Raw genomic sequence first — 14,054 nt, 5'->3', positions numbered from 1 at the left:
ATTTGTGTTGAACGTTATTTTTTAAACTGTGTTATTTTTTATCAATTGTAGCTATACCCTAGAGCCTAGTTTCAGCCAACACATTTTTATTCCCTTCCTAGCAGAATCACTCTCTCTTCCTGCCCAGGAATTGACCAGAAGTCTTTCCAATGGGCAGTGGTGTATTTTGGTTTTGTGCTGCCCTAGGCAAGATTAAAATTGCCCCCCCATCTAAATTTGTCCCACCCCTTCCTGTTTAAGATCCACCCCTTCATCTGTAAGCTCCACCTCTTCCTCTTTAGGATCCACCATCTTCCTATTAGATCTCCACCTCTTCAGAGGAGGGGGTTATTGTTTAGGGTGGAGAAATGGGGAGGGGGTTATTGTTTAGGGTGGAGAGGTAGGGAGAGGGGGGTATTGTTTAGGGTGGGGCGCAGCATGGGAGGGGGCAGGATCAGCAGAGGGGACACTGTCTGTGGGGACACTTAACCCACAGCTGTAGTGCCTGACAGTATCATCCATTGGTGCAGTGTATGTTGGAGGCCCATGTTCAGTGAACACCCTGCACCCTTGGATGATAAGCCACTGGCCTGGGGGCTTCACCGCCCCCATGAAACATGCTGCCCAGGGCAAATGCCTTGTTTGCTGCACGGTAGATACACCTCTGCCAATAGGCATACAGACGATACATTACTGACATAGGTTTTAAAATTTTTTTCTATTCTACCTAGAATTAAAAAAAAAACAAAACAAAAGTTTCAACTGGGTTTGTGTCTTATGTGTGCAAGACAGGACCCTACACAGCTCCAGACCCTCACTAAGCTCCTTCGTAAAGGCTATCCCAAGACTGAGCCCTTTAGCATAATTATTACTGCAGAATACATACATAGGGAAGCATATATCTTGTATACAGTATGTTTACTTTTTTTTACCAAATTCTACTTGAATATTTATGCAGTGTTCTTTGTGCTGTTGAAGCCTTTAGCAATTGCAGTCTGCATTTTATGTAGTTGTGTTTTCTGCTTCACTTAGTTTCCCAATCCTTAATATATATTTAATGTTGGGTAAAAACATATTAAACTTTTAAATGTAGCAAAGCATGTTGCTTTAGCACGGTATTCTCTTTTTTTCATTTTGCCTTTGTGGAAATACGTGAGTGAAAGTTATACCTGTAAGTGATATTTTTTGAAAGAAATAAAATACTAGGTGCAAATAACTGAAAATCAGCCTATTAGTGGTGCTAAAGATTGAAAAGTCTAAGAGGTCCCTGACCTTTTACTTCTTTAGAGCTTGCAAACATTAACTTCTGGGTTGAATCTTTCAATACAGAATGCTCCTTAGTGCAAGGTGTAATGTTAATCAATGACTCTGCATGACTACAAGCTTTTTACAGCACATTGATTAACACTATTTCTTGGAAAGGGGGGGTGCAGATTCGTGCGATCGACTGATATGCACAAGTATATGAAACATTTGTCATTATATCTACAAAATGGAAAATGAATTTTGCTTCTAGGCGAGGGTAGTCACGTGGATAGACATATGAATTATATACAGTATAGTACGTATAGTATTGTACTAAAAATGCAAGCATATGTGCAGTAAGACAAAAACTGTTATTCTATATTTTAGAGTAGGCACACTTATATCTGCCCTTCTGATGCTTTCAGAAATAGTATTAGGCAGATATGTAACAGCTGGAAGATTTAACAGAGCATTAAGAAAACATGAGTGATTCTTGAACTGAAGCACTGCACTGCAGGCCCAGGACCAGCTGCTGACAGATGCAGTGGTAACTCAAAACACTTAACAATACACTTACTACTGAGGACGCATACATTGTTTCATTTTCCTAAGTCCTGATAAGGGGGAAGATCTGTAGCCCCCTAAATGCATTGGATTTGTTTAGTTGGAATAAACCTGTATCTGGGCTTGCATAGCACGGTGTGGCGAATATAACTTCACTAATCCATATCACAAGCCAAGATAATCATGGAAATCTTTTGCTGTGTAGAAACTGCCAGCCCAATATTCAGATAACCTGTACCAGTGGTCTCCAAACTGTGGCACACGGGCAGGATTTGACCCTTTGCTTGCCTTTATCCGGCTCTTGTTGCACTATTCCTCTAACTCATATGAGACACTATTCATCCTACTGAAACCAACAATGAAACACCATTCCTTCCACTGATACTAACTGCGGGGTATAATTCCTCCCCCTGACACCAATGATGGAGCACTATTTCTCCCATTGATAGCAATGATGGGGCACTATTCCCCCCACTGTCACCAATGATGGGGCATTATTTCTCCCATTGACATCAATGATGGGGCACTATTCCTCCCACTGATACCAATGATGGGGCACTATTCCTCCCACTGACACCAATGATGGAGCACTATTTCTCCCATTGATAGCAATGATGGGGCACTATTCCTCCCACTGACATCAATGATGGGGCACTATTTTTCCCATTGACAGCAATGATGGGGCACTATTCCCCCCACTGACATCAATGAAGGGGCACTATTTCTCCGATTGACAGCAATGATAGGGCACTATTCCTTCCACTGACACCAATGATGGGGCCCTATTCCTCCCAATGACACCAATTATGGGACACTATTTCTCCTCCTACTGACCACGGGCACTATGTTATTTTTTTACATTCACTAGTAACTAAGCCTGAGGCATTATATACATTCACTCTGGGGCATTTTCTACTCCCAAATGGCCACAGTCCATACCTTTAAATGTCTGAAAGACAGTAAACTGGCCCTTTGTTTAGAAAGTTTGGAGATCCCTGCCCCATACCAACACCGCCTCTATAGTTTTGGATGATGGTAATATTAAAAATATACAGAAAACATCAGCGTTCCATCACTCCACTTTTCTAAGCATTAAGAAAACACATCTGTAATTTTACATTAGCTGTTTAAACTATATGGATTAATCATGCATAGCAATAGTTCTTCATTTAAAAAAAAATGCTTTTACAAATATTACTCCATTCATCTATTAGTTATACAAATATTTGAATGAAATAGAGATATTGGTTATATTTTCAAACACAGGTACTAAGGTTTGCACAAATAGTCTTGTTCTTAAAGCACACCTGTGTTTTGCTCATGCAAGACAAAGTAACAGAGGACAAATTACAGGTGTGGTTTAAGTTATTCTTTCCTAGAAGAAACTTGCTAAACTTTTTCTGAAAATGTCTGGAAGTTTGGCTGACCCTCTACCTTGGGTAGACTTCCACCTAAGAACTGTATGAGTCACCTCCATCAGATTATCCCCTGCAACTATCACCTTTTGTACCACCTCCCTTTTCCTTTAGATTGTAAGTTCCATGAGCAGTGCCCTCCTATTCCTTCTGTATTGAATTGTATTGTAATTGTACTGTCTCCCTTTATATTGTAAAGCGCTGCTCAAACTATTGGTGCTATATAAATCCTGTATAATAATAACAATAATAGTAAATTTCTAAATCCATGATCTGGAAAAAGTATTCATGTTTGGAATCCAGAGAAAAGTCATTATCTTCATAGTTCTGCTGGGTAAGTAACTCAAAGTACTGAAGCCAGAGGCTCAGCATGACAGCCAAGCATCTAGCATTTGCAGAATGAGAAATTGCAAATTGTATTCTAGTTGTTTTGCGTGGTCCACAGCCTAACAGCACATACATTTAATGAATAAATAATTTCAACATTGATCTTTTTTAGCAGGCAGCTCTTGACCAAGACACTGATTTCAACTTGCTGCAAATCAGACGTATGTCAAGAAATAGGTGCTGCTGATTGAGTCATTAGGCTTGATTAAAAATCCATTGTGTCGTACGATATAGAAATCCCCTTTACCTATATTCAGGCGTGAATCGCTAAGTTCTTAAGTAGAAAGAGGGCATTTGAAATGTGTTTTGTTGCATTATATATTAAGACAGCAGATGGCTCTCTTGAGTTTTCTTTGAAATATAGCAGGATGTGTTTGCACTGTAAACCTTTATTACAAATGCAAAGCTGAAAAATACTCCTCTGTTCAATTATATACACTTCGCGTGTCAGTAGAGAGGTTGAGTTTAAGCTGAATTTTAAGGCCCAAAGCTGAAAAAAAACCTTATTTTATTAATAATAGTTGTCAATTGTTGGCTTTTAATATATAAATTAATGTAAAGATACTTCTTGTAGTAACATGTTAGTACCTTTTATTGCACGGTATTTATATTTACAGTACACTACTGTAATCCATTGCAATAAGGAGTATCAGCGTAATGGGGAAAAGCACAGTGAGCTGTCCATGGTACTTATGAAGGCTTTCTATACTGTAGATTGGTCAGCTGAGGCACAAAATAGTGTACACGGTAGCTGTGTCAGAGAAACTACATCTTACGTGTTATAGTGTGTTATTTGCTTTATATGCCTTTTATGTATATGTATATTTGTTGTTTGCATTGTGAGTACGATCGTGTGCTTCAGGCTCTGTTGTAAGTGTCTTCAGACAAATTAAACATGTTTCCAATTTACAAAGCTATTAGACCACTGGTAATTGTTTGTTAGCACACAATTAACCTGTTGCAATTGTCTACTTATTGTGTTTTTTTTTTTACTGATATCAGTTAATTATTGCATATTACACAGTGAGAGTTATAATGTTGGAACAGATGTGGACACCACCAGTAGTACCGAGAGATGGGAGTATAGCCAAGCTAAAACAGTTTAATATGACTAATTTACTGACTAATTTATTAAAGCAGTCATTTGGCTGAGCTATACTGTATATTTGTTCATTACGCGTTGTTACTTGGTACTTTGTGGGTTTTCACAAATCACTGTTATACTATATCATCCAAACTATCCATCTAGTAATGAGTTTATTTAGCAAGCTAAATTAACTGTGCACAGCACTGAAACTTATACAGCCAACAGCATGCCCCTTTATAGGCATTGACTGAATTCCTATACATAGTCTATTTATTTTCAAACCAGTAGCTCATTTAACAAGGATGCTATGATGTTCAGTTTACCAATCTGACGTAAACTGTTTGTTACCCCAACATTTCATATTCCTTATATGTGTCTGGTGTACTTGTTTGAAATAGTATCCTATTCTTTGTGTTGCTGCCTTTGTATGAAATACACGGTGATTCTGACAGTTCCCCTGTTTTTCTATTGCAAGCTGGCCATGCTGGGCATGGAAGCACATCCATATCAGTGTGGTCAGTTTGCTTCTTTGCATTCTACTTACAAGCACAGCCTGCCTGCCCTCCAATGGTCCAATGGGCAGCCTTCTGCTGACAGTTCCCCCTGTACAGTTCTTCAATAGAAGATCAGTGTACTGCTCTCTCTCTGCCTCATGCTGACACGCCTTCCTGCAGTCTCCACCCCCAATTTTCTAAGCCTCTTATGCAGCTGAGAACAGAGGTTGTGATTAGTTATAAAAAAGGACAGTTGTTATGAGTTACAAACATATATATAAAGTGCAGCGCATACAACAAATAAATATGGTGTCAAAAATGTGTTTACAAATTAGTGCAACCAATGAAGCTACACATAAACAAATGAGTATAACAAATGAATAATGTCCTTCCAATATAAGTCTGTGTGTCAGTGATGTGATTCTGAAAACCACAACAGAATGTGTCCAGTTCCACACAGTGCTCTAATGGCCAGTGAATGTTCCACCACCACTCTGTACTCACCAGAATGCTACTTGTAAAGTAGCAATAACAGGAGATCTATATATTCCACTCTCCAGTATCCATAGGGCAGGTAACCTCCTGGAGGAAAAGCTTAATGTGACTATTAATCTTTCAGCAGGCTCAACCTTGTTCCTGAAGGTTGTGTTCTGTCACTCTAATTTGCTGTAGAGTAATCCCAGCAATTCGTCAAAAAGCACCATTGGAGTGAGAGGGTTGTCGGAACCAAAATGGCCATATATCACCATATCCCCATACCCCTTCTAGATTGGAGAGAGGGGAGAATGAAGAGAATTCCCCAAAAGCCCTGAAAGTCACCCGCAAGCAGCCGCTGGGATCGCCTAATAAATGAAAAGAGGGAAAGGAAAAAAAGGGACAAAAAGGAGGCCTTAAGACATCCGGATGGCAACAAGGTAGGAAGTCATGCATTCCACATTTGAATAAATCTTCCTTGATTTATATCCCCCACACTAGAGTTTCAGCTATTTTAAACTGAATAGATTGAGGTAAAGTTTCACATATACTTTAAAACGACAGTTGTTATGGGCTGTTGCAGTTTTTTTTTTTTTAAATCCAAACAACTTTTATTGTCAAGATAATAAAGAAAATGGAACAGTACTTACAGAATCCACAATGACATTACTGCAACAGCAGGATTACACATACATAGAACAACGTGGATACGCAGATCCCGTAATAAACAGAATAACAGAAATAGTAATCAAACAAAACAGAGACCACAAGGATCCAAAACTTTCTTGACAATATTTTGCTTTTTGGGCTGTTGCAGTTTAGTAAATAACCGTATTGCTCTTTGCACTATATGAAGAGCTTTGGGTGGTTTATAATAATTGATGGATAAAGAACTGGCAATATTAAGCATTATAAATTAATAACTATCAGTAGAATTGGGTCTTGGAAGTCTCTCGGCATCCTGTAAATTTGTTGCATCCTGGAAATACGTGAAATCCTTCCAAACTCAGCTTTACACTAACAATCAGTATGCATGTATATTTTGTTGTAGAATAAATAAAAGGGAATCTTAAATCAAAGGGAAAGACATCACACCGCTACTGGCACTCAGCTTCTTTAAAGTGGAACTTCACTTTAAACTTCATTCCTCCTTCCCTCCTCTGCCAATAATGAAAACCTTTTTAATTTTTTTTTGGAGGGGAGGGACAGGTATTTAGTTTTGACAGGTATCTGCTCCCACTTCCACTGGAATCACCGATTCACAGTGGAAAGTTCACCCCCTCCCTCCCTGCCTCCAACCTCCTGGGACATGACACAGATCCCAGGAGGGTGTGGGACCATTCGCAGAGCACAGTGCTGCTCCCGCATGTGCAGTGGGGAGCTGACTGTGAAGCTGCAGGGAGTTGCAGCTGCCTTCCCACAGTCAACATGGTGGTGCCAGGGACCCGAAAACTGGCAAAGAACCGGCCTGGGTGAGGACAGCACTGGATCACTGAACTGGTAAGTGTTTCTTTATTAAAAATCGGCAGCTACAGGATTTTTAGCTGCTGACATTCAATTTTTTAGAATGTGACTGAAGATCCTGTATCACATTTGTTTGAGAAATGCACATCCTGGAAATTTGCTGCTGCTCTTATGTAAAATTATTCAGATGATGATCTCAGTGCATAGCAATATAATTTTAATAAAAATAAGATGAAGGGAAAAATCTCACCACTATTGGCAGTCAACATGAGAGGTTCATTGAATGATTCTTCACTGAAAGACAAGTATACCTGTGTATGATAAAAAAAATGGCACATACACCTAGCTCCATATGAGTGATAATACATATACTGTAGAGGTGTCCAGAGATATTATTAAATACACCATGATATCCTACAATGGTGTATGTTAAAGTACCTGCAACCTGTAGCTCATCACTGGTATGCATGAAAATAAAACAGATCTAATTACAGATTTGAACTTTTTTTTGCTTTCTGTTTAAATTAAAATTTCAGCTGTGTATTGTTCTCTAGAGATGTAACTTCTTTAGATTTGGAAGACTCAGTACTACCAGGGAGAATTCAAAGGCCACAACGCATGCACAGCACAGTTATTTTGTTATTTTTTTTCTTCACAACATTACATTTCACTCGTATTCATCTTCTAGTCTTTATCGCACCATTGTTTGGAATTTGTATGCATCTAAGAAGGCTTTTCAACAACAAACCTCTCCGCTTCCTATTCTGCAGCCGCTCTGTGTCATTCACACATTTATCACAGAGGAACATGTAAATAGGACAAACTAGGGAGGGCAGTCAGGCATCTGAAATTGCACACAGATTGATGAGGAGCTCTTAGGACTGAAACTATTGGTGAGGGTAATTTTTCACATTTATGGCACGCTATCAAAACCCTGTGTTCCCCCTGCGTGTGATGGTGTAAGACAGAGGTGTCTAGGGATGACACTCCTGCGTATTTGATCTGCTAAACTTGCTGGCTTTGCTCCTGCTGTTGCTGTCAGATGCTTCACATCCTGTCATCCTCCATTCAAAGCGACTATCTCATGTCTGTTACTATACATTATTTTATTGCTAGTGGGATTGTTGCACGGTGAATGCCTAATGCTTTGCTTCCGATGCCTCCACACTTAATTTCTGGTGTTTTCTTGTGCATATATCTTTCACCTTCCTCCATTGTCACTACAGAAAGTCAATATATTCTAAGCACCGGGAGGGATCTTTATGGAACTTAACAGCGACGTGAGGTAGCTTTGTGTCTGCTTCAAGCAATTCTGGACACTTGTTTCCGAAGGAAAAAAAAAAAAAGAATGGGAATACGAGAGACAGTTTGGCTTCTGCTGGAATAAGCTCTCGCCGTTCTCTGCAAGCAGTAAAAGCAATACAGGCAGAAGATTGCTGTTAAGCATGCTTAATTTCTAGTGAGAAAAGCATTACAATCAAGAACACCAACTGAGCAAGAGGCTTGGATCTGTTATAAACTAGCAATTTCTCAAGAAAATTGCACAAAGCTGTGTTTTTTTTTTTTTGTAAGAAATGGGAGGAGAGAAGAGGAGGGGGATGATTTGATTACAGAACGTGCAGGAAAGAAGATTGCCTCCTGATGCTGTTTCACATGCAGTGCTTCTTGGTGCTTGAAATCACAGAGGATCAAGGAGCATGGACTTGCAAAGATGCAAGAGAGCATCAGTTCAAGGCTACTGAATCGGATGTTTCAGCTTTTGTTTACCTGCTGCCTGTGACCATGCCAATGCCAGAGAAAAGCCAGCCTCCCCATTCTTTTCCTCCTCCTACTCCTTCCTCCTCTGTTTAACCATCTTCTTCATCCTGATTTTTCAGCTCACTCGCAAAAGAGAAGCAGGCATTGTCTGGTGTGTGGGTGGCACTGAGGAGCCAAGCTAAGCCCCCCTCTCTGAGCTTTGCCCTGCCACCAAGCATAGATGCCAGTGTCTTCAGTGGAAGAGGTGAGAGAAAGCTGCTAAAGAAGTTCTGGTTGGAACATACCAACACTTTAGCTTTGTTTCTTTCTTTTACCTATATGTATGTATAAATAGATATATACTTACATATACTGCATGGGTATCTCACATGTATACAGCTCCTGATAAAGGAGAGCTCTGTTAGTTGTCATAGTCCATTTTTCTTATCATCCACTTCACCACTGGTTGTCTAAAGTGATCCAGCACAGGGAGGAGAGGGATGCTCGGCTCTCTCCAGAGGGGCTGAGCCCCTTGGTTTGCTTCTCTGTGTCCTCCACAGACTGTGTTTATCTATCTGGGTTCTTTCTCAAGCCTGGTGGGGTGTCCCACCACAACTTCCTGCCAGCCCCTCCCTCTCTGAGGTTCCTAACCCGGTAAGGGTGTGCGGGAGGTGGCATGGCAGCAGCTATTGCAAGTGGACTGATCCGTCAAAAGCGCCAGGCAAGGGAGCAACACTTGGACCGACCATCGGCCAGCAAGAGGCGCAGCAGTCCCAGCAAAAACCGAGGCCTGTGTAATGGCAATCTGGTGGATATCTTCTCCAAAGTGCGAATCTTTGGCCTCAGGAAACGAAGGCTCAGGAGGCAAGGTCGGTTGGTCTGTGTCTGTGGGCTGTATTTATAATTACCTCTTTATTTTTTTTCCCCCTGTGTCTATGTGCCCGATGGAAGTTTCTGTCCACCATTCTCTGCGTTTCTGTGTTTTGTCATTTGGTCCTGCTGATGCCATTGATGTCAAAATTTTTATTTAGACTGAACTGATAAGTTGCATGTAATCGGTGTTCATGCATCGGGAATTCTCTTGTCTTTAACAGAACACACATTATCCCTCTGCTGTGGAGAGGAATTGTACTGTAGGCACCTCCAGCAACAGGGTTAATGCAAGTGCTTTTAATGATCCTTGATGTGAATGTTATCTTCCAATTTCAGCATTTACTCACACAGTGTATATATTTTAATGAAAAAAAAAATGAAATAGAAGGTAGTAAGTCAAAAGGGCAAATAACAGAAAAGATAACAATGAATGTTTGAATAAATCATTTCATTAATATTAATAGATGTGATCTAAATCCTTAGGACATCTTGAGTACTGCTACCCTTTGCAGTAATATCTCAGCTATTTGAATTTTCTTTAATAGACTGTAGGCCAGTCTATTGCAAGATTTACCCAGTTCATAAAAAATATTATATCCAAATGGAATGGTAAGAAATATATGCTATTTTGAACATTAAAAATATGAATTGGATTAGATGCTGCAAATAGTGTTGATTTTTTTTTCCTATGTAGAAGAATCCAACGAAAGCCTTTAGTGCAGCTAAACTATTTACATACAATTTGATGAAAATGTTTAGTTTTTTAGTAAATTCATTTTTAGAAGTATTCTGATTGTTTTAAGGATTCATCTTCGTGGACTTGGAAACTCAGTGTAGCTCTCTAAAGTTAAATTCTTACACATACCTGAGGAGACCGTGTTTATTTTTGTTATTAGACAGGGAACGGCTTAAAAACTTTAATAAAACATTCTGCTGATAAAAGTACACGTTTGCAAAGTACTTGAGCAGTATATTACAATGGGGTTCTTGATTTACAGTTGCTGGTTCAAAAGGGGTACATTATAAGATAGAAACATTGCACTATACAGTGAATATTATTTTTTCTTTGCACCATCACCCACTTAGCTTATATTTTCCTTCAGAAAAGTGCAATAGTAGTAACAAATCTACAGTATTTACATGTAAGGCGAGACTGAACGGTCAGTGCATTCATTACATAATCGCTTAACCTTTAGTGGCGACACGCCAACAGCACAGGTTGCTAATTATGTATTCATTCCATGTTAGAATTGGTACACAGTTCTGATGCACTTGTAAGATGACTATTAACTATTACTGTTGCATACTACTGAATGCTGAGCTTGGTGGATTGTGTAGCACATATCTTTTGGCAGTGTTATACTAGACCTTGGAATAAGGATCATTCTTCATGTGGGGCGCCTTATACTAATAGTATGACACCAGGCAATAGGATGGATCTATATATTTTTCTAAGTAGCTAGGAAGCTGATCTAAAATTCATCATGGCTAATAATATATTCATATATTATGCATCCAATGTGAACACAGCTAGGTCTGCTTTGGGCAGGATGACAACTCAGTTCCATTATCAAAAAATCAGAATGAAAAAAGAAGTATTTGTTTCCTGAAGCCTTGTGCTAAATGTATATACATAGTATGGTGGTTATATGTATACTTCTAAACACTGACCAATGTAATATATGATGACTTTGTCATCTTTATATATCATAATACAAATTGAACTGTTTTATAGGTAATAATTAGCCTATAAAACATTCCATTTTGTTAAATTCAAGCAGAACATCCAACTGAATGTAACCATTTAAAAAAAGATATTACTGAATATAAATCATGCCAAAGAGCAGAGAGCATTCAGTGGATAAAGTACCAAAAGCCAATGTTAATCTGGGACTACTGTATAACTCGGCTTTAAAGGACAGATGCTATAGTCCGGTTGCTATGTAGATTATTTAAAATTTTTGTCTTGTACATATATACAAAACTAATGTTTTATAATTTTCGTAATGAATAGGAACATTGCTTAAGGTGCATACTATTACATTTTGATGAGCAAATATTTTTCAGTTTTAATAAAAAAAAAAATTTTAAATATTAATATTTTCTTTTAATTTTTCTACATACAGAACTGCAAATATAATGTTTGGTATTTGAAACATTTTGCAAAAGAAACTTTTGTGCCTTTTTGAAGTTACGCTTTTCTTCTTTTGTTTTATGTTGCTACACTACACTGAGAACATCACTGCCTGGCAGGTATTTTAATCTTTCTGCAGTTAGTATGCAGACGTTGTTATGCATTTTCAGTAGAAATCACAGCAGACCAATGGGTGTGAGATCCGATGCTGTGAAGATAGGTTGAATGTCCACTTATATGTGCTGAGAATAGTTTAGGAGTAAAAAAAAAAATGGCTATTCGTAGCACATCTCAAGGTGATGCATGAATCTTATCGCTCACTTCCACAAAGCAGCATACAAGCAGTGTTTGCATAAATGAAAATTAGCCATCAATAACCTGTATTGCTGTGAGCAGTAGGGAGAGTGAATATGAATGCAGTTCCTTGTCGTGTGTTTACTCTTAAGATTCTTTCCAGCTAATAAGCCTAAACAAAGCATCAGAGCTTTTTTACTGACTCTGTGTTCATTTGACAACGCTAAGTAAATATTCATGTCTGGCATGCAGAATTTTAATGTGCTCTTTTAGTGTTGCAAACTTTTACAATAGGTATATTATAAAATAATATACTATACAAAAATGTGTGCAGATAAATTACACACAGACACACACACACTTTGTAAGTGACGACCCTGAAACTGAAAACCCTGAAATATACATATATATGTATATACACACATACACTTATATACTGTGTGTTTCTCTCTCTCTCTCTCTCTCTCTCTATATATATATATATATACACACACTTATACTGTATATATACAGTATAGAAGTGTGTGTGTATATATATATATATATATATATATATATACAGTATATAAGTGTATGTGTGTGTGTGTATATATATATATGTATATATTTTATATACATTTATATATATATATATATATATATATATATATATATATATACACACACAAACACTTATATACTATATATAAAATATGTTTCAGGGTTTTCAGTTCCAGGGTTGTCACTTACAAAGAATAAACACTTTATTCACTGTATGCTGTAACACCGGCACATTTGAATCATATTCATGGTATAGGCTGGTAAACTTACCTCTAGTCACATATTGGTTTTCATCCTAAGCTGGAGCACTAGTGGATACATGAGATAGTTATCTAATGAAAAGCAATGTGTCACAATCAGCAGAATCTAGTGAGCTTTGCACAACAATGTGCTTATTTAACAACAGTGTAATAGCTATTATCAATTGTTAACAGCCATTGAACTAGAAGACCATTAATAATCAATAATTGCATGTGCTCTCGGGGAAATGGCTCTTTAGTGTGGGTTCAGCATGGTAGTCTCTGCACAGTACAGCTGCCTACAATAGTTTTTTTGTTCTGAAAACACAAATTGCTAGCATCTCAGGAATACCTTGGTTGACAATGACTCTGAAATTAAAATATATTGGACCTCATTTATGAACCAGACAGAATAAATGTTTTGTGTTCCCCGTAGCTACCAGTCAGATTCTTTTTTTTAATTTGTATGTATTGTACTGGGTAAATGAAAGGAACATTTGGATTGGCTGCTCTGGGCAATACAAACATTATTTTCCTTGGAAGTCCAGTGTAATCATATTCCCACCATTATCCACAATGGAAACCACTAATTGAATACCAACAAATATATTTACACGGTTTTCAATAATAGATGATAGCTGGCATGTCTTTATGGTGGCGAATGTTGCCAATGTCCACTACTGATCATATAGCTATATATTTGATTTTGGTTCATATTGCCCTTTTGCTTACAAAATTTATAGAAGTGTACAAGCCATTACCCTATCAAATACCATTGCATATGCTAGGTGTGCAAACTTTTTACAATTAAACAAATATCTAGCAGCCAGGGGTCAAAATGCTGTTTGTAAAACGAATATAAGTAAATATAGATTAATTGATGTTGTATTAAATTGGTATTTTTTTGTATTTTTACCATTCTATTACTGTTATCCATACTAGACCTTAATTTTGTACAAGAAGCTTAAAACATTGGGGCTGGTTTACTAAAGTAATACATTTTTAATTTTGCTCAATGAACCTGTAACACTTATTTGTAAGGAAATTCCTAAGAAGCTGATTGGAAAAGATCACTTGACCAAGTTAAAAAAAAATATTTATTTATTAAATACACCCCCCATGAATCAA

The 14,054-nt window shown here is 37.9% G+C and overlaps 1 protein-coding gene across 4 annotated transcripts in view; it reads left to right on the top strand.

The window, feature by feature from the left end:
- Positions 1-14,054, top strand: part of FGF14 (fibroblast growth factor 14) — a 705,563-nt gene that overhangs the window by 434,672 nt on the left and 256,837 nt on the right. The window contains exon 1 of one of the 4 annotated variants that reach the window (XM_089679957.1): positions 8,745-9,111. The exons of 2 other annotated variants lie outside the window; for them this stretch is intronic. Coding sequence is in view for 1 of the 2 variants with exons in the window: in XM_089679954.1 (XP_089536080.1) it covers positions 9,523-9,715 (193 nt within the window). In the remaining variant the exon portion in view is untranslated. One more of the 4 variants, XM_089679954.1, reaches the window with a different exon arrangement.

The sequence above is a fragment of the Staurois parvus genome, unplaced genomic scaffold (assembly GCF_062004578.1).
Source record: "Staurois parvus isolate SC_StPar_1 unplaced genomic scaffold, SC_StPar_1.0 ptg000233l, whole genome shotgun sequence".
NCBI classification, from domain to species: domain Eukaryota; kingdom Metazoa; phylum Chordata; class Amphibia; order Anura; family Ranidae; genus Staurois; species Staurois parvus.
The sequence above is the reverse complement of the archived record's forward strand: the minus strand, read 5'-3'. Positions and strand labels throughout refer to the sequence as shown.